Source organism: Erythrolamprus reginae, chromosome 1 (genome assembly GCF_031021105.1).
Source record: "Erythrolamprus reginae isolate rEryReg1 chromosome 1, rEryReg1.hap1, whole genome shotgun sequence".
NCBI classification, from domain to species: domain Eukaryota; kingdom Metazoa; phylum Chordata; class Lepidosauria; order Squamata; family Dipsadidae; genus Erythrolamprus; species Erythrolamprus reginae.
The window spans coordinates 63,424,156-63,445,883 of record NC_091950.1 but is presented as its reverse complement, the minus strand read 5'-3'; the positions used below and the strand labels follow the sequence as shown (position 1 = coordinate 63,445,883).

The 21,728-nt window shown below is 38.1% G+C and overlaps 1 protein-coding gene and 1 long non-coding RNA gene across 3 annotated transcripts in view; both read right to left on the bottom strand.

Annotated features, from left to right (window-relative positions):
- SEL1L (SEL1L adaptor subunit of SYVN1 ubiquitin ligase) overlaps window positions 1–13,322 on the bottom strand; it is a 35,567-nt gene extending 22,245 nt beyond the window's left edge. For both annotated transcript variants that reach the window (XM_070753919.1, XM_070753924.1), the window contains exons 1-4: window positions 13,125–13,322; window positions 6,015–6,052; window positions 5,066–5,279; window positions 428–595 (exon numbers count right to left, since the gene is read on the bottom strand). In XM_070753919.1, coding sequence (XP_070610020.1) covers window positions 428–595; window positions 5,066–5,279; window positions 6,015–6,052; window positions 13,125–13,227 — 523 coding nt within the window. In that variant the 5' untranslated portion in view covers window positions 13,228–13,322. The remainder of the gene's footprint in view (window positions 1–427; window positions 596–5,065; window positions 5,280–6,014; window positions 6,053–13,124) is intronic.
- Window positions 13,323–16,170: 2,848 nt separating this feature from the next.
- LOC139157225 (uncharacterized) lies at window positions 16,171–21,555 on the bottom strand. Its single transcript, XR_011557449.1, has 2 exons — window positions 21,392–21,555; window positions 16,171–18,781 (listed from the first exon to the last, which is right to left on the bottom strand). It is a non-coding gene; the product is annotated as an uncharacterized lncRNA (long non-coding RNA).
- Window positions 21,556–21,728: the final 173 nt, after the last annotated feature.

Here is a 21,728-nt window from a genome sequence, read left to right as displayed (position 1 = left end):
AAACTTTATAAATATGTGGAAAAATTTTCACATATTCGAATTACCCATATATTGCTATTTTTTATCTGAAGCATTAATTTAACTGTATTAAATGAAAGTATCATTTAAAGTATCATAAAAACCAGACTGGTGAGTAATGTATTAAAATATAAAAAGTAAAAACTGAGTAGTGAGTTAATATTCATATGTGCAACATTAGGCTAAAGAAAGAGAGTTATCAGCTGCTTAATTTAACTCCTGCAAAAATATAAAAGTTATGTATTTGAGTCCTAGCAAATACCTTTGCGATATCTGCTTGTAAGCAGTACTTGTATTGGCAACAGCTCCCATGCTGATAGTATGCAGAATCTCTATAAACATGGATGACACCCATTAATTTAAATTCATGAAGCCCGAAAACTGAATTTCTTAGGAAAGCCATACTTACTTTCACAAAAGCCCCACTTTTGATCAGACTTGTAGTCATAGGTTGTGGCACACCACAGTCTCCCATCTTCTCTCCCATCTGTAGTACATTCCAAGTATTCCTTCTCCATAAAGAGAAAGGGGAACCGACATAATTCGCCATCTGCAGTTCCTCCAATAGCTGTCAAAACTAATACAAACAACCCATGTGAAACACCCTGAAGTTACAATGCCTACCAAGTCACCAACTCTTGGTAAGTCTTCGGAGAGGGGCGGCATACAAATCTAATAAATAATAATAATAATAATAATAATAATAATAATAATTATTATTATTATTATTATTATTATTATTATTATTATTATTAACATAATTATATTTCTTACAGCTTTTCTAGTGGATTTTCATGGGTACAGGTACAGTATGTAGGTCTCTTAAACATTTTTGTCACAAAGGATATGCAGATTCAGAAGAAATTAAAACAGATAACAGATAACAGAATCACATATGAAGTGTCAAAAATTCTGCCACTCAGAAAATTCTCTATAAGCAGAATCCAATGTATGAAAAGTTATCCCCATATTGTACAGCTGAAAAGCCAACACGACAGTAACAACATCTAAACAATTAATAGAAAATAAAATCAACACAATGAAATTAACTAATTCAATTATTTAAGGTAGTAGCTAATTAAATCTGTTGATAACAGTTCCCATGTTCATTTTAATGTTGCCATATTTCTGTAACAATTTACTTTTATAATCCTTAAACTTAATTAAAAATAGGTTAGGATTTAGGAAGAATATGATCTCTTTACAAGATGAAATGCAATTCTTAAATTTACATAAAACTAGGAAATGCAACTTGACGTGGCATTTGAAGGGAATTGAAATCAGAGAGAATGTGCTACATTTATGATACAGCACTGAAAAATAGCAAGAATCACCTTATGCTCTCTTTCAGTGTTATAATTAGATGTGTTAAAAGTTTCATAATGATTAAGGATTTCAGATGTTCCTAGCCTTAATTTGTCAAAATATTTGTTCTTAAAATCTACTGGGACATTTCAAATTGCAAATGCTTATCATATCATGAAGGTTGTCTGCTGATATTCTAGTAAAACGTACAGTGGAACCTCGACATACGAGCAGCTCTACTTACGAGCTACTCGAGATAAGAGCTGGGAGGGGAGCGACATTTTTGTTCGCCTCCCGAGCTCACATTCGGGATACGAGCGCCAAGGAGCTGTCTCCTGAAGCCGAACGCTAACTTCCGCATTCGGCTTCAGGAGACAGCTCCTTGGCGCTCGTATCCCGCGTGTTTTAAAAGGTTGCAGCCGGCCTGGGGGGCTCGGGGGGGTGCTGGCAAGCCCCCCAGGCCGGCTGCAACCTTTTAAAACACGTGCGCCGCTTCGCAGCTGTCTCCTGAAACCGAACGCTAACTTCCGTGTTCGGCTTCAGGAGACAGCTGCGAAGCGGCGCGGGTGTTTTAAAACGTCGCAGCCGGCCTGGGGGGTTCGGGGGCTTCCCCCCGAGCCCCCCAGGCCGGCTGCCACGTTTTAAAACACCCGCGCCGCTTCGCAGCTGTCTCCTGAAGCCGAACGCGGAAGTTAGCATTCGGCTTCAGGAGACAGCTGCGAAGCGGCGCGCGTGTTTTAAAACGTGGCAGCCGGCCTGGGGGGCTCGGGGGGAAGCCCCCGAACCCCCCAGGCCGGCTGCGACGTTTTAAAACACCCGTGCCGCTTCGCAGCTGTCTCCTGAAGCCGAACGCTAACTTCCGCGTTCGGCGGCAGCGTTTTTTGTTGTTGTTGCACGGATTAATTGACTTTACATTGTTTCCTATGGGAAACAATGTTTCGTCATACGAGCGTTCCGACTTACGAGCCTCCTTCCGGAACCAATTAGTCTCGTAAGTCGGGGTTCTACTGTATATGGTAACTAAATACAACAACAGCTTATCTGTAACTATTTCTCTACCATATTTATTATTTTATTTATTTATTATTTAGATTTGTATGCTGCCCCTCTCCGAAGACTGCACTGCAGTAAGCCCCAAATAAGCCACAGTGACTGATAATTCATTTTATGATTTAGAATTATATGTGAACTCAGATATAAAAGAGTTCCAATCAACAACAACAAAAAATTAGGCTATATTGCACTGAAACTGACAAAGTACCATGAAAGAAAGACAATATCACTTCTCTTTCAAAATATGTATTACAATTCCTATTCAGATTTGTTTCTCATCTTATTTTTCTAGATTAATGCCACCTGCAACCCCTCCACTTTGTCTACCAGTAATTCCTGTGTAAGTGAACAATATAGTTGTCTTTTCAAATAACTTATTAGGAAAGGTAAGTATGCAGTCATGCAAATTTAGAATAAGGTTTATTCCCACACGAAGTTGTATACAAATATTGTAAAAGCTCTCATCCTGTGGCTGAAGCATAACTGACTCAAAGCAATCTTGCAGAACTTTCAGAGCTCAGCAGTTTGTTTAGAGGTAGAAACAAAGCAGTTTCCATTTTGTGAGTAGTCTTGTTTGCAATGTATTAATAAACAGATAGGCATATGCTATTTTTAAGTCTAAGTTCTCAAATACATGGACCTATGTTTAAATATCTCAATATTCTCTTTGGTAATCTTGCTTTCATCGAAGAATCTGTTACTATAGGATTGTGATGAATACAAAGTATCTCTACCATCATCTCTAAAATCTATTTCAAAATTGGAATCTGAGTACAGTGGAACCCCGACATAAGAGCTGCTCTACTTAAGAGCAACTCGAGATAAGAGCTGGGAGGGGAGAGATATTTTTGTTCTACTTACAAGCCCAAATTCGAGATACAAGCGCCAAGGAGCTGTCTCCTGAAGCCAAACGCTAACTTCCGCGTTCGGCTTCAGGAGACAGCTGCGAAGCGGCGCCCGTGTTTTAAAAGGTTGCAGCCGGCCTGGGGGGCTCGGGGGGGTGCTTGCAGCTTTCTTTCTTGCTCTTTTTCTTTCTCTCTTTTACCTTCCCTTCCTCTATTTCTTCTTTTCTTTCTCCTTCCCACCTTCTTCCCTCCCTCCCTCCTTTCACTCATTCCTCTCTTACTCTCCCCTTTCATAAGTTTCCTTGCTTCCTTCCTCTGTTCCTGTCCCTTCCCCCTTTCTTTCTTTCTTGCTTTCTTTCTTTCTTGCTCTTTTTCTTTCTCTCTTTTACCTTCCCTTCCTCTATTTCTTCTTTTCTTTCTCCTTCCCACCTTCTTCCCTCCCTCCCTCCCTTCACTCATTCCTCTCTTACTCTCCCCTTTCATAAGTTTCCTTGCTTCCTTCCTCTGTTCCTGTCCCTTCCCTCTTTCCTTCCTTCCTTCCCACCCTCCGTCCATTCATTCACCCATTCCTCTCTTGATCACTTAAAGCCGGTCCCTGGTGCAAAAAGGGTTGGGGACCTCTGTCCTACAGGATTGGGTGGCAGAGAAGTTGAACATATGTAAATTTAAAAGTTTAAGAAAGTTTACAAGTTAAGTGAAAGAAACTTCATTATTCATTTATATGTACATGTACATTTCTTCATTAAAAACATGTCTTTCTGCATAATTTAGACTAACTTTGTGAGTTTTTTGAGGGCTGGAACCAATTAAAATTATTTACATTAATTCCTATGGGGAAAAGTCGTTCGAGATAAGAGCTGCTCGACTTAAGAGCCCAGGTCCGGAACGAATTAAACTCGTATCTCGAGGTACCACTGTATTGGAAATAAGATGCAAACAAGGATTTGCAATGTCCGCATTTAGTGACTGAAGTCAGTGAAACTAGTTATAAATTACAGAATGCAAGTTATGATTTTTTTAAAATTGACATTGAAGAGACTTACCAGCAACCTATTATCAAAAGCATTTAGGTGAAAAGTCTAATTAACTATGTAATGCTGTTAAAACTCATATGAATACACTGGTGGAGCTGACATATAAGGCCGAAAACTATTTTACCAGCAAAATCCATTCTACTGATTCATGGATACACCTGAATAGTTTTTATATTTCTATCATTTCTTAAAACTTTATCCCACCTTTATAATTTTATAATTCAAGGTGGTGAACATACATAACCCTGCTTCCTCCTCCTATCTTTTTTACAACCAATCTATGAAGTTGATTGAGCTGAGGGAGTGACTAACTCAAAGTTACTCAGCTGGCTTTGATGCCTAAAGTAGGACTAGAGATCATACTTCCCTAGTTTCTAGGCCAGCACCTTACCATTGCACCAAACTGCCTCTAATGTCCTAAGGGGGAGCATTAAATTACAAAAAATGCTGGAGGGAAATTTTAGGACACACTGCTTGAATAATGCTGTTTTAAAGAAATGCTAACTATTATGGATTGTTCTTGTATATTTATAGACCCATTATAATGTGTCTACAAATATACAAGAAAAATAAATAATGCTTAAACAGTATTGTTTAAGCAGTATATATAATATTACTATTATGACAATTTTTTGAAAAAAGAGAAAAATGTATACAGGAAGAGGAGAATATGAAGCTTCTGACTTTGACTACTACTAGTTTTACCAATTTCTCTAAAAAGTAAGAATGTTTACCTCAAGCTCTTACAAATCTCATCTAAAAACTGCTTAAGATGGGCAGATGGAAAACTTCAATAACCCACACAATCACCTGTTTTTTCTGCTTCTACTTCTTCCAAGTCTTTATTTAATAAGGCAGACAATTCTAAAGAGCTTAAGCCCTCCAAAGTCCTTTCCTTGTCCTCTTCTCCAAAACCATCTTCAGCTCGAGCCTCTGGATCTTCAGAATCAATAAAGATCTGACCTGCTACCACTTGGGCTCCTGCTGAATGATCCTTCACTTGTTCTTCAGAAGGCAAGGTTGACTACAAAATAAATAGTAGGGGGGGAAAAGAAACATAGTTTTTCATATGAAATATAGCAAAGTTGGAGTTTTTATTTTATGACAATTGCATGCAAGAAGTCAAAAGACAAAAAGTAACCTTTTGGATAGGGGTCCTCAAACTTGGCAACTTTAATACTTGTGGATTTCTATTCCCAGAATTCTTCAGTCATGCTGGCTGGAGAATTCTGGGAATTGATGTTCACAAGTTTTAAAGTTGCCAAATTTGAAGATCTCTGCTTTAGGAAATGTAAACTACTTTGTTACAGATTCCAATTTATCACATTTCCTCCCAGAATATGCTTTTTGTTTTAAAAATATGTCTATTCTCTACTCCCAACAACTTTTCTTCCATTATATCCTATTAGCTGTTGCTGAGCTATGACTTCCACCAATGCAGTTGATACATAGTGCAACCAATGAAGTTACAATTTCACTGGAAATTATCTGAAAATATTTCCCATTTCAATTCTGAAATGATCTGTGTGGAAATAATTAAATAATCTAAGATATTTCAAAATAATAGAATCACTGAAATAAAAATACATTTTCTCTCATTTAAGCTTTTATTCATCTATGATAATAATATTATCTATGATAATAATAATAATAGTAATAGTAATAGTAATAATAATAATAATAATAATAGATAAATAATTGTTCATGGCAATTTTATATTGTACTATGACAAAGGAATCCCAGACAAAAGACTAGTCACCTTTGATTCAAAAGACTCCTCTTGAGCAGCTTCTTCGTCTACAAAATTAAAGAGGATGATTTTAACAGCAAAATTTGGGAATAAATCATGTTCTTAATAAGTGGCATTAATTCTGTCTCAAAGCTTCCGATGATAAATAATATGTAAATATTAACTTATACTTATGAAATTACTTCATGCATAAATGCAATATGCACTCAAAGCAATACAACGATGTGCTAGAAATGCATACCTTCCCAATAAATGAATATACTGTATATGGGAATTATAATTCATAGCTTATTTGCAAATCAATAATCCAAACCAGGAAGGGTTATAGAGCATAGGTCAGGGCTGGTGAACCAAAAGGGGTGTGTGTGTGCTAATATGCATGCACATGCCCACACCCCTTTTCTCCCCGCTCACGCCTGCAGACTGCCCCACACATGCACACAGGCCTCACTGAAGCTTGGAACGTGAAAAAATGGCTAAACAAGCAAACCAGAACTTCCCTGAACCCTCAAGAGTGCAAAAAACAGCATGAAGGGCAAACCAGAAGTGCGTTTTCCAAACTTCCGGTTTGCCTGTTCAGTGGTTTTACACTCCGGGACTGACATAGGGCAAGGTCTCGCATGCCCTCCGAAATGGCTCCGTGTGCCACCTGTGGCACAAGTGCCATAGGTTCACCATCACCGGCATAAGTTGTCTTCAATGGAAAAAAAAAGAGTGGTAGATACTGTATTTATTTGCAAAAGACAGTCTGGAATTAACTAAAGGTATGTAAATAAAATACAGTTTAAAGATAAATTGTTCAATCTAATTCAATCAGTTATTCCAAATTGGTCAATATGCTGAAAACCTGTAAAATATATTTTATTTTTCTTTCTCTTGCTGTAAGATGCGAGTTTATTTCTTATTTTGAATAATCATCAATTACATATTGCAATAACAATGTAACTGATATTTATTCCTATTTACAGTATGTTTATTTCAAAAAAATTAGATGAGCTAGAATCCTTAGGCAGGAGGAAAAAATTATTTAGAGGAAACAGAGCTAATATAAGAAAATAAAATACTGATACACAGAAAGAGTCAAACAGCAAAATTTTCAAATAAAAGAAAAGAAACTGCAATAAATGTTGGGCAGTTATGTAATAAATAAAGCAGATTAGAAATAATTCTTTAACAACTAATGTTTCATAAATGTTTCCAAACTAGTAATATAGACTTTAACTTGATTTATTTAGAAAAAAGCAGCATCTTTAGCATGAAAAAACTACTGTAACCAGTATCAAAAAGACAGTGACTTCACTTGAAAACAATTCAAATTAAAAAGCATAGATAACATTGACATATTTTTACTGATCAACTTCACAATAAATCTCAAGATTTCTGTTCACCTCAGTATTGTTTGTACAGTAGGCTATTATTTTAATTTAAACCCATTAAATTATCACACCAATAAAGGTATTGAAATAATTTGTAACTTTAAAGTGAAGCAAGTTGGCTGTATTTCATTCTCATTGCATCATGTTAAGATCTCTCTGAAGGAACAAGCTCTATATTAAGTTGCAGGCAAACACATTGTTGACTGTCAGCAGATAAGATGTTCTTTCCAAAGCAAAGTATCATAAGGAAAACAGGTTCTGTTTGTTTAGCTGTCTTTTCCTTTTCAGCTGGTAAAGATTTTGTAGGAAAAAAAATGCCAGCCAAGAAATTTTAGCTTAGATTCATTATATTTCAACGACTCAACAAAAAAATAACTAAATTTTAAAAACCAGAAAACCTGTTGGGGTAAACACTCAGATTTCATTTCTTAAAAGCTTAATCTGAGTGTATGTTAAAAACACAAGTACATGCTAATTATTGATTCCCATGAGAAAATAATAAGGATTATTAACAATTCCAGATCAATTAACTAAATTGTTTTTCTAATATAAAAACACAGAGTTTGCAAAAGATGAATACACGTGACTCTTGTTATTCAGTGGTCCCATTCGAACATAAAACTACAGTAAATAACAATGCAATTTACAAGACCTTGAATCTTGGGAAATTATATCCAAAGCCTATAGCCATTCCCTTCTTTCGTTAGAAATTCTTCAAGAGTTATTTTATGTGCAATGTACTGATATTTACAGATGGATCAATTTAGTCACATGGCTCCAAGTGGTTTCCTTGTGGCCCTTTTACTTATGCCATTTGGTTCTCCTAGTTACAGTATTCTACTCTTTATAATTTTAGCTTCTCAAATTTTTATAATCTTGGCTTCTCAATTGTACTGTTGGATGTTTATAGTGACTGAAGACTCCAATCTGGCAAACCTCCTCGAAAATCAGCTGAGCAAGTATTCCTGACCAATGTGACTGGTTACTATAACAAGTCTTGTGCCACAAGTGATCTATCAATATCTGTTGCGACCAATTAAAAATATATTTTACAGATCCCTTTATTTATACATGTTCTTTCTCATATACAAAAGTTTGTGACGTGCAACATGTAACAAAAAAGCAACTGTAAAACCAAAGATAAGCGAAAAACCTTTCCATATGTATTATACTGGGTCTCATCTCTATCTATCTATCTATCTATCTATCTATCTATCTATCTATCTATCTATCTATCTATCTAATTTATATGCCGCCCAATTGCTCAAAGACTCTGAGTGGCTTACAACAAATAAAAACAATATCTAAAAGAACAATTTAAAAAATAATTACAAAACCCGAGTAAAAGCCATACATATCTCTCAATAACCCTCATTGCAGGATCTAGATGGTATCTCATTCGGTCAATGGCCCCAGGCCTGTAGGAAAAGCCAGGTTTTTACACTTTTGGGGAAGGCCAGTAGGGTGGGGAGGGTACGGATCTCTGGAGCCAGCTGGTTCCAGAGAGCCAGAGGCCCTTCCCCGCCTATTTTTCAATGGTAAATATATAAAACTACTGATAATGAGACATGTATAGTAATTTCTACAAACCCATCAGCTAAATTAAAGCACAAAAATGTTATAGTACATTTTTAGAAAGTATCTGGTAGGCTATTAATCCAGGAACAACCTAGAAATCGGAAAAAAAATTGTTCAGTTGCTGCAGAAAAAAACCTTATATAATCAGCAAAAAAAGAAATAAAAAGTCAATTGATCAATGCTATTAAGAACATAATTTCCAGCAAACTTTAGGGAAGCCATTCCAGGTTAATGTGGCATATCATAGTAATAAATGTGTTGGACTAGGATAGATTCAAGTCTACTCCCAGCAATGCAATACACTGACTGACTTTGAGCTGAGTACAATCTCTCAACCTCCTCAAAAAGGCCATTAGGGTAGATATATTCCATTTTGAGCTTCCAGAAAGAAAGAAAGAAAGGAAAAAGGTGTAAATCTAATTAGGAGGGGGAAGAGGAATGATATTTTTTTAAAAAAAATTCTGCAATATGGCCAATTGTGAAGTTAAAAATCTACAAATCTGTAGGGAAATAAGTTAACAGAAGGATGCTTCAGTGGTTCATATACCACAAAATATAATATTATATTCACAGCATTAAAGTCAAGTTCATGTTTAGGAATCTAGTCTGGAATAGGAATTTTTTAGTTCTGTATATTCATGAGCTAGAAATGTTTTTATTTAGTGTGTTGAATAATTGCAAGAATGATGATAAAAGTAACTGAACTGAAATATAACTTTTAGATGAAAAGTTGATTAAAAATTGAACTTAGTTTGATAATCCACCATTACACAAAGCCTTTCACAGTAGTTGTAATAAATGGAAAAATAAAATTACTTAGAGTCTTAGTTATTTGAAAATAATAGTAACAGGGTGATAAGTATAGAAATATAGTTCCAATTAAAAATTAGTAATCTAGTATTGTTTCCTTTGCTTCACAGAACCAGGTACTCTGAAAAAATAGTTCTGGGAAAAATACACACTTCTAATTAGATTTAAACAAAAACAAAACAAACCATATCTTTGGATGTAATAAGCACTCAAAGTACATTTTTCATGACAGCCAAAATACAGATAATCCTCAATTTATGACCACAATTAAGACCAAACTTATGTTAAGCGAGAAATTTCTTAAGTGGGTTTTGACACATTATATGACCTCTGTTGCCACATTTGTTAAGTAAATCACAGCAGTTCTTAAATTAGTAACACGGTTAAGTAAATCTGGTTTTCCCACTGACTTTAAGTAAATCTGGTTTTCCCACTGACTTTGCTTGTCAGAAAGGTCACAAAGAAGAACACGACTCCGGGACATTGCAACCGTCATAAATTTGAATCAGTTGTCAAGCATCCGAATATAAATCACATGACTAAGGGGATGGTGCAGCGGCTGTAAGTGTGAAAAATGGCCATAAGTCACTTTTCCCAGTGCTGTTGTAACTTCAAGTGACCATTAACAATGATGCACTCATCCTTGGCATTGGTCTGCCTATGTTTTTTTGTGAGATACTTTTGTAATACTTGCAGAGCTATTTTTTAAACATGTGGAAGAAACAATAAGGATATGACAAAGCTAGGGTCATCAAGAAAGATTTTATTTTTTTCTGATAATTTTTTGTATTCTGTAATAGTTAAGCAATCATTATATTCAATGGACCTTATTTCTAGACCCCTGGTTCCCAATGTGAGGCCCACGCCACACAGGGGGGTGATTTTATTTTTAATGGGGGCAATTGGAACCTTGTTTAAACCTAGTTAATAGCCTTTGAGGCTTTCTCTGCATGAGTAATTCACTTTTTGAATAATAAGAATTATATGTCATTGGGGGGAGGCCTCAGGATTTTAGAGATGCTTAGGTCGGGCATGGCCAAAAAAAGGTTGGGAATCACTGTTCGAGACAAATATTCATACAACTGCAGCATGACATTCCTAATGAATGTATAGAAAATATGCCTAGAAATAAATCAATATTAAAAAAGAGAAGTCACAATTTTGCTAGGCAAAACTATTGTGTTATTATACATCCAGTGTTGATTAAGTAATACCGGTATAGAGAAATACTATTATAGGTTTGAGGATAATGCACATGAATTTGAACTGACTAAATAACTTGGTTTTTAGGTGTGAATGACAGAAATTAGTCAACATTTTGATTGAAAAATTAAATTATATTTGATTCACTAATGAGGCACTTAATTTTTAACGGTAGAATTATCTGCTTTACTCTCATAGTCAAACCCCTTCACAGACTTTACCATCTCAGTTATTATTTAGAGTTCAATGATAACATGACAGAATAGAAGTAAACAAATATATACAGTACAAGCAATTATAAGTAAAACTTCTATGAGAGTATGGCAGTGGCCTTCTAACCGGATGTCAATTATCCAAGCGATTGCCTCTGGCACTGCTTCATGCAGATCTTCTAGGGAACCAGAAAACACATGTCATGGGCAATCTTGTTCAATATGTTGAATAGTTTAGCTATCAGCACCACAATTGCAACAGGGGGAATCTTTTCATTCCCACTGATACATGGCTGTGGTACGTCTTCCAGTATCACACCTAATTCTGTTCAATTTCAACCAAAGTGAGGCAGGGCAAAATCAGGTGATTTGGTAGAGGGGTTACTAATGGTCAGGGCACAAGAAGTGATCTTGTACCATTCCTCACTCCAGGCATTCCTGGGAATAATAATAAAACTATCTCAGTTATCAGTCTCCACTGCTTTTCTTTTTATATATGACAACCAGCTTTCTCACAGATTCATGACAGTGAAAACTACTACCCACCCATTAATACCATGAACCTCCCTATCTCTATCTTGATATTAATTACTTCATTGCTAAATTTATTACATTCATTTATATTCTTCAACATCGTCCTATCCTACACTGCAAAATGAGCTCACATATCTCACACAAATAATAAGCATCACCATCTGGCATCTTGTGCTTTCCAGAGCGTTCTGACCATTCAGACAATAAATATAGATTTCTAGAGTAGCGAAATAGCAAGAAAAGGCTATGGGGAGATGATATGGCAAACTACTTTAAGATTTTGGAAAAAAATTAAAGTAAATAAACAGGCTTTCATGGTAAAATTTTGACTTTGTAACCTTATGGAAAGGCAAAGAGAGATCAAATTTGCTTATTATTGTGATAAGATTGGAAATAATTCCGTTATATATTTTCTCACTTTTTATTCTTTTTCTTTATTTCTCTTCCTAAGTTTAGTTTGTAATAATGTAATGTAATTAATCAGTAAATATTTGGTAGAAATGTTTGAAAAAAATGTTAATACAGTATAACTGATATCAAGAAATGCCATTCCTGATGCAAAAAGACAAATGTGTCCCTTACCAGCAAAATGTGAGAACATGTCTGGCACAGTGTGTTTTAATGTGAATTAATAGCATCAGCTGCAGACATAGATTGTATTTACAAGCTTGCATATGCAAAAGGAAATCACAACCACCCCTTGAGTTTGTATAGGAAAAATGGGATATAAACATGGCAAATAAGTGCCAATTATATACACCCTCGGTTTTAGATTTATACAGACTTGTGCAGTATGTACAATAAACATGTCATGGGGGAGATCAAAACCTTTAGCAACATTTAATAAAGCACTTTTAGCAGATCATTTGCACACTGTGCTCTAGAAAAAGTTGCTAGGAGGCCTTACAACAGGTGTGTGTGTGTGTGGGGGGGAAATCCCTCTTTCCTGTTCTGGGGTAACCCCAAGTTGTAGCTTTACATATATTTAATTGCACTTAAACATGAAGGGGCTCATACGAAGATTTCTACACCCGGGATGAATTGGATATTCGCCGCCTGGAGTTACTTCTACAAAGGAGAGAGATGAATGAAATAAACATTTTTTTTTTAAAAAAAATAGTAATTGAATTGAAGGTTGCAAATGATAAACACAGCAGCAAATAGAGGGGCTCATCTGCCATGATTATACACCTTTCCTGGGAGGTTGGCGAGAAAGGACCACTGAAAGCAACTGTTTATTCAAACGCGCTTCAACCGGTTCTCGAAGGGTCACCTCTCTTACCCCTACCGGCTTCACCCCCACCCCACACACACCCGGCCGCCGCCGTCCTCTCAGTCAGGGTCTCCCTTCCCACACTCGATACCCCGTCCACAAAGCAAGGCCCACCGGAAGCGCTCGTACTGACCCGAAGCAGCCAAGCTGATGGACGCTAGCAACAGGAAGAGCGGCAACCCCACGGCCGCCCGTACCAGGAACCATCGCGGTCCGACCCGCGAGAAAACACCCATTCCCGCTAAAGACGAAAGCAACTCCACCGCGGCACTCCGAGAAAACCCGGAGAACTGCCTCCTCGCTCTCCGCCCCTCAGCCGCAAGACGGCCAATCAGGACTCCCCCTCCGGTGCTTCCAATAGCCGGCTCGACGCTGGGGACGGCGCGTTTTCAATTGGTCCGCGTGTTTTTCTGACATGGCCACTCTGAATTGGTCCGGAACAGCCCGATGCCAATGGCGGGGCGACGCGTCCATGTCAACCTTCCGACCAATCAAAAGCCGGAAAGGCGGGGCGACCAATTAAAAACGTTTCTGAGCTCTGAGGAGCTAGGAATGACCAAGGCGGAAGGAAAGGCGAGAGGATTTTTTTCGAAATTCATTGCGGGATATAAAGGATTCCCGCACGTGGGAATCTGTTGGGATTTAAAAGTTTTATTCGATAACGAAAGAGAGGGATGCTTCGGTGTAGATCAGCGTTGTTTCAACCGTAGGAATTTTTTAAGATGCGCGGACTCCCAGAATTCCCCACTCCTCGACCAATGAAATATGTATATCAGTGTTTCCCAACTTTGGCAACTTGAAGATATCTGGACTTCAACTCCCAGAATTCCCCAGCCACCATTCGCTGGCAGGGGAATTCTGGGAGTTGAAGTCCAAATATCTTCAAGTTGCCAAGATTGGGAAACACTGATGTACAGTATATAACCGAGAAATCGGCCGAAAGGACTACAAAGCCCAGGAGACATTGCAAAAGGAATTAAATCCGATTGGATACGACGAGTAAGAATTTCCGCTTTCTTTGAACCTGATTTTTCTGACACACGCTCACGCACCCACAGACAATCACACACTCTCCCCCGAGATATCTGAGATTTTAGCATAACCGTGTGTCGCAGCGTATAATTTTCCTCCTCTCCGCCCCCCAAAACCTTAATTTCGGCAATAAAGAACTAAAGTCTATAAAACTTCCAACTCCCAAAATTTCCCAGCCAGCAACGCGAGTTGACGTCCATAGATCTTCAAACTGCCAAAGTTGAGAAACTGTTTATAAACGATATCCCTGAGAAACTGTTTATAAACGATATCCCATCCTGTTAGCAAGTGGGGAAAGAGGGAACAATTACTCCGCAGAGGGGTGAGGTTAATATGGCTAATGCATAACATAGTTTACTTTCCTTTACTGTTGCTGATATATACTGCTCAAAAAAACCCAAGGGAACACTCAAATTACACATCCTTGATCTGAATGAATGAAATAGTCTCATTGAATACTTTGTTCTGTACAATGTCGAATGTGCACAACAGCATGTGAAATTGATGGTCAATCAATGAAATAGTCTCATTGAATACTTTGTTCTGTACAATGTCGAATGTGCACAACAGCATGTGAAATTGATGGTCAATCAGTGTTGCTTCCTAAGTGAACAGTTTGATTTCACAGAAGTTTGATTTATTTGGAGTTATATTGTGTTAAGTGTTCCCTTGATTTTTTTTAACAGGAATCATGGACTCTGTATCTGCATCTCTATAACTCTGATTTGGTTCTGCAACCCGACAAGACAGACTTCAGAGGGTAATGGCCTAAGACCAGATCACCTGTAGGATTGTCTTCTGCCTCATGTATCCCAGCGACCGGTCAGGTCCCACAGGCTTAGTTTTCTCCAGGTCCCGTCAGCCAGGCAATGTTGTCTGGTGGGGCCTAGGGGAAGAGCCTTCTCTATGGTGGCTCTGGGCCTTTGGAATCAACTCCCTCAGGGGATTCATACCGCCCCCCAGGTTTTATCAGAGTGACCACCTCTGCTACATTGGAAGTGTGAATCCAATGTATTGACTTTCCAGAAGTTCACAACCTACTATCTCAAATGGACAATGAGATATAAACAAGGAATCAAAGGTTTATTCTTGTTCCCACTTTATTACTTTACCAAGAAAATATCAAGCTTGGGTCACTTCCTTCTGCTTTTTTTTTTTCCATGTCACCTTACTTCCTGGTAGGCTGTAATTAATAAGGTGTTAGGTTTTCTCTATCTATGTATGTCTTGCATTTTCTTAAATAAAACTCCTGTTATATTTAGAAAAAACTCTAATTAATCAATGCTTAGGTCAGAATCTTTATCTAAGAAATGTTCTTTGTATACTTAGATACTCCAAAATGCTGTTAAACACATGTGCTTTGTAGTGGTGGTTTATTTAACAACAGTGATTCTTATAATTTGAAATGCTTTACATATTTAATGCATAAGCTTTCCTAGCTGACAGAACTCCATTAAATATTTTACAAGTATGTTTGATGTTCAAAAATATTTCAAATTGTGTCTGGTTTTGCTTTATTAAGTATAGATGTTACTATACAGGTAGATTGCAAGACTTTTACGCTAAGGAGTAGCTTCATGTCAAGTACTGCCTTCTCTTTAGTTCAATTTCTATAATACATTTTATCAGGATTTATACCTTCCCAGACATGCCCATGTTTCTCCAGCACTCCGTGGATTGCATTGGCTGCTGATTGGTTTCTGGATGCAATTCAAAGTGTTGGTTATGACCTATAAAGCCCTACATGGCATTGAACCAGATTACTTAGATCCCGTCAAGTAGACAATGTAGCTTGGCGGGGCCTAAGGGGACAACCTTCTCTGTGGGGGGGGGGGGCGGCCTTCTGGAATCATCTCCCCCCCCCCAGAGATTCTCGCTGCCCCCATCCTCCTCACCTTCCGCAAGAGTCTTAAGACTCATCTATGCCACCAGGCTTGGGGTTATTAGACCCCAGCCCCCTGGCCGAAAAATTAAATGTACGTTTGTGTGAATGGTAATGATTGGTCTCAATATTATAGGGTTTTTTAGAGTAGCTAGTTTTAATTTAATTGGGATGCTCACATTGTTTTTATATGTTGTAAGCCACCCTGAGTCCTCAGAGAGGGGCAGCATATAAATCCAAATAATATTATTATTAATAATAATAATAATGATAATAATAATAATTTATTTTTAAAAATTATATCCCAAAGTTGGGAATAATTCATACATTGACCTGAAAATGCTTAAGGCCAAGCAAAATAATACAAAAGTTTGAGAAATCATTTGAGTCCTCCAAGCCACGCTTATCAGGAAATGTTATTTTAAAAAGGAAGAAAAGAGAGAGAAAGCAAGAAAATTGAAAACTTAGTCCAACTTAGTTAAACCATGAGATCCACAGTGTGGCTGAATGCATAGTTAATATTACGTATAAATGGTATCAGGTAACATCCAATAACAAATGGTTGCTTCTCTCTACCTGTGAAAATGTATGTTACACTTTACTGTAGCACTGAGATCAAAAAGTTCCTGTTCTTTGCAATGCACGGCAGTGTTCCAACACAGCAATTAACTGACAGCGCTACATATTCCTATCCATAAATCTTTTGATCAGACATGAATCTAATAAAATGTATTGTGGGATTTCCTACACTATTTCTGATATAGAGAACAGCTGATTGCTGGAGAGTCGTATCAGCAATTCACAAATTTTGGACATGTGATCAGTTACAAAGCAAAATTTATCAAAATGCTATTTGTCAATTCATGCTAAATTGAATATAGGACATTCCTACCTACACCTGCTTGTGGGTTTTCCCAGAAAAATTGGTGGACTTCGAAGCAAAGCATTGGGCTGTAACATTTCATCATTTTAAAAAAAATTGCAAGGGAGCTTATAATTGGGCATGGCACAGCTCAAAAAATAGCTTTTTAATTTATTTTGAAAGCATTGCTATAGAACATAGTTACTTCAATAGACCATTCCCACCAGATGGCACTCCAGCATTAACAGTGCTGTTCTTTTCCATTAAATGAAAACTTAACAGATGAAATGCTTGAAGGACCATTGTACAAGCTTCATTTATTGTCCCATTCTTTCAATTTAATAAGGATTTTTTTGAAAAGCAATACCAAAATAAAACAATGAAACTCCAAAGTTAAAACATGAGAGGACTATTTTTTGACATCTGTATATATCCTCCACATATGTTGGGACTTCAACTCTGAAAATTCATAGCAAATCAGGGTGGCACTTCTAGTTTAAACAAAAAAGTTTTTTTTCTTTTTATATGGGAGAAATCCACCGTTTTTTCTATTATAGGTGGAAAAACCTTTGCTACGCTTGATGCTCCCCCTGATGGTCATCTGTTCTTGAATTAGTTAGTCATATTTTTGTACAGTAAAAAAAATAGACAACCACTAGATAGAAGGGAAAAATACAGTCACATAAATTCACACCAAAGTCTGTTTAAAATAATATCTATTCATTGGCTGACCTTGTTACCATTGGCTCTCCATGTTCATGAATGTCTTATCATATGCACATGCATATACATGATTGTAAGCTGCCCAGAACCCAGTGGTAAGATGGACAGCCAATAAAATTTTATACCCTCCCTCCCCCCCTAAAGAAAAGAAAGAAAGGTTTTGCTTTAGGTAGCTTTGATGGGAGGAGGTAGCTTTCTTACTCCTTTTGGAGGCGCCCTTTACCATTTGGGTAAGCCTTAGAAACTCTAGTTCCAGCTATCCTGGAAATAGAGTTTTGCAAGGTTTCTTCTGAAGCTGTGAGGCAGGAGGTTCCCCGATGAAAGGAAATCCCAACTCAACACTCTCTGCTGCAGTCACCATCCCCACCATATGCAGCCATGACAAGGGACAGATGTACAAGTAGTTGCTTGTCCCTCTAAACCAGGGCTGTCAAACTCAAGGCCCAGGAGCTGGAGCTGGTCCACAGGATGCTTAGACATGGCCTGTGGGGCTACCCTGGAAACAGCAAAGGACTGGCCTGTGGTGCCTCTGCCAGCAAAAACAAAGCTCAGGAGAGATTTGTGCGGCCTTCACAGACACCATTTTTGGCCACAACGGTCTCCTGGAGCCCTCTGCCAGTGAAAACAGAGCTTCTTTGCTAATAGAAAGCTGCAGGAGGTAGTCACGGCCTAAAATGGAGATCACGAGCCTGTTCTCACTGGCCAAGCTCTCTGCCACCACAGGTGCCCCTGACATACATACATATATACATTTATTTTGTCAAGTACGTATTGGTAGCATACAAAGATATAACAATGTTTATACACATGATATTGGTATAGCATCAAAATGCTCTCTAGCAAACTTCAGATGGGCCTGGACATGTTCTGGTTTAAGCAGGACACGTCTGACACGGCAGCATCTGAATCCCTGGTGGCGTAGTGTGTTACTGATGGTAGCCTTTGTTACATTGGTCCCAGTTCTCTGCAGGTCATTCACTAGGTCCCCCCTTGTGGTTCTGGGATTTTTTCTGACCGTTTTTGTGATCATTTTGACCTCACGGGATGAGATCTTGCATGGAGCCCCAGATCGAGGGAGATTATCAGTGGTCTTGAATGTCTTCCATTTTCTAATTATTGCTCCCACAGTTGATTTCTTCAGACCAAGCTGCTTGCTTATTGTAGATTCAGTCTTCCCAGCCTGGTGCAGGGCTACAATTTTATTTCTGGTCTCCGTGGACAGCTCTTTGGTCTTCGCCATAGTGGAGTATGGAGTGTGACTGTTTGAGGTTGTGGACAGGTGTCTTTTATACTGAAATTCAAACAGGTGCCATTATTACATGTAATGAGTGGAGGACAGAGGAGCCTGTTAAAGAAGAAGTTACAGGTCTGTGAAAGCCAGAAATCTTGCTTCTTTGTAGGTGACAAAATACTTATTTTCTACCATAATTTGCAAATAAATTCTTTCCAAATCAGACAATGTGATTTTCTGGATTTCTGTTCTCATTTTGTCTCTCAGAGTTGAGGTCTACCTATGATGTCAATTACAGGCCTCCCTCATCTTTTAAATTGAGAGAACTTGCACAATTGGTGCCTGACTTAATACTTCAAACCCCCGCTCCCTCACTGTATCTGAGTTATTATTTAAAGTACAATGATAACATGAGATAATAGAAGTAAACATGGTGCAAGCAATTATAGTAAAACTTCTATGAGAGTATGGCAGTGGCCTTCTAACTGGATGTCAGCTATCCAGGCGATTACCTTTGGCACTGCTTCATGCAGTGTTTCCCAACCTTGGTAACATTTGCTGGCTGGGAAATTCTGGGAGTTGAAGTCCAAATATCTTCAAGTTGCCAAGGTTGAGAAACACTGTTCTAGGGAACCAGAAAACAGTCATCATGGGCAATCTTGCTCAACTGAGCCGGGGTGGCGCAGCAGGTAGAGTGCTGTACTGCAGGCCACTGAAGCTGACTGTAGATCTGTAGGTCAGCGGTTCAAATCTCATCGCCGGCTCAAGGTTGACTCAACCTTCCATCCTTCTGAGGTGGGTAAAATGAGGGCCCAGATTGTGGGGGCAATATGCTGGCTCTGTTAAAAAGTGCTGTTGCTAACATGCTGTAAGCCGTCCTGAGTCTAAGGAGAAGGGCGGCATAAAAAGCAAGCAAGCAAGCAAGCAAACAAACAAACAAGCAAACAAACAAACAAACAAACAAACAAACAAACTGAATAGTTTGGCTATCAGCACCACAATCGCAACGGGGTGTGTGTGTGTCTTTCCGTTCCCACTGATATAGGGCTGTGATACTTCTTCCAGTATCTCACCTAATTCTGTTCAATTTCAACCAAAGTGAGACAGGTCAAAATCAGGTGGTTTGGTAGAGGGGTTTCGAATGGTCAGGGCACAAGAAGTTATATTGTACCATTCCTCTACCCAGGCATTCCTGGGAATAATAATAAACTATCTCAGTTACCAGTCTCCATTGCTTTTCTTTGTATACTGTATATGACAACCAGCTTTCTCAGATATTCATAACTGAAAAACTACTACCCACCCATTAATACCATGAACCTCCCTATCTGCTATGGGATATTAACTTACTTCATTGCTAAATTTATTACATTCATTTATATTCTTCAACATCCTCTTATCCTACACTGCAAAATGATATAACATATTTCACACAAATAATAAGCATCACCATCTGGCATCTTGTGTTTTCCAGAGCATTCTGGCCAGCCAGACAATAAATACAGATTTCTAGAGTAAAGAAACAGCAAGAAAAGGCTTGGGGAGATATTATGGCAAACTAAACAGCCTTTGAAAAAGCTAGATAACTGAAGAACCATCAAGGACAAGAAAATGATAGGAGCCTAGCCACATGTAACCCACGATGGATATTTCTCACAAGAAGATAGCAGGATAGTAATCTTCCTCAGGTTGAGTACCAGGAGAGGAAGGGATCAACCATCAGGCTCACAGCCACTATGAAGTCTTTTAAAGGACACTCATTTTGTTAACCTCACTTTCTAATCTGTTTCACAAGTGACTGCTTATTTAATTATATTAAGGCTATTAGAGAACTGAAAAGCCATCTGATGAGTTTAGAGTCATGTTTGAACAGAAGAAAACTTAGCAATAAGCTTAAAACCTTAAAACATAGGAAATAAACAGATCAGAATATATTTAACTTAAGTTATGAATTAAGGGTCCAGACAATTTTGGAAAATTGAGACTCTTACTTTAAGATTTTGGAAATAATTAAATTAAATAAACAGGGTTTCATGGGAAAATTTTGTCTTTGAAACCTTATGAGAAGGCAAAGAGAGATCAAATTGGCTTATTATTGTGATGAAGATTGGAAATAATTCCTTTATATATTTTCCAACTTTTTATTCTTTTTCTCTATTTCTCTTTCTTTCTAAATTTAGTTTGTAATAATGTAATGTAATATCATCAGTAAATATTTGGTAGAAACATTTGAAAAAAAAATTAATATAACATATTACAATAAATTATTATTCTTCAGAGGGAAAAACTGTCATCAAGAAATGCCTTTCCTGATGCAAAAAGACAAATGTGTACCTCATCAGCAATATATTTATTTATTTACTGGACTTATATGGCGGCCCTCTCCATGGACAGGTCTGGCACAGTGTATTTTAATGTGTATTAATGTGCCTCAGCTGCAGATATAGATCATATTTATTTAATTATTTCATTTTTGGCCTTCCTTCTTAGATTCAGGGCGGCTTACAACATGTTAGCGCTTGACCCGGTTCTCGACGGGACACCTGTCTTGCCCCTACCGGTTTCATCCGCACCCCACACACACCTGGCCGCCGCCCTCTCAGTCAGGGCCTCCTTTCCCACACTCGCCCCCGTCCACAAAATAAGGCCCACCGGCAGCGCTCAACTGACCCGAAGTAGCCAAGCTGATGGACGCTAGCAACAGGAACAGTGGAAACCCCACGGCCGCCCATTTTCATTGGCCCGCGTGTTTTTCTGGCATGGCCTCTCTGAATTGGTCGGGAAGAGCCTGATGCCAATGGCGGGGCGACGCTTCCATGTCATCCTTCCGCCCAATCAAAAGCCGAAGGGGCGGGGCGACCAAATAAAGATGTTTCTCAGCTGTGACGATCCAAGAATGACAAACACGGAAGGGAAGGAGAGAGGATTTTTTTCGAAATTCATTGCGGGATGTAAAGGTTTCTGGCACGTGGAGTAACGAAAGAGAGGGATACTTCGGTGTAGATCA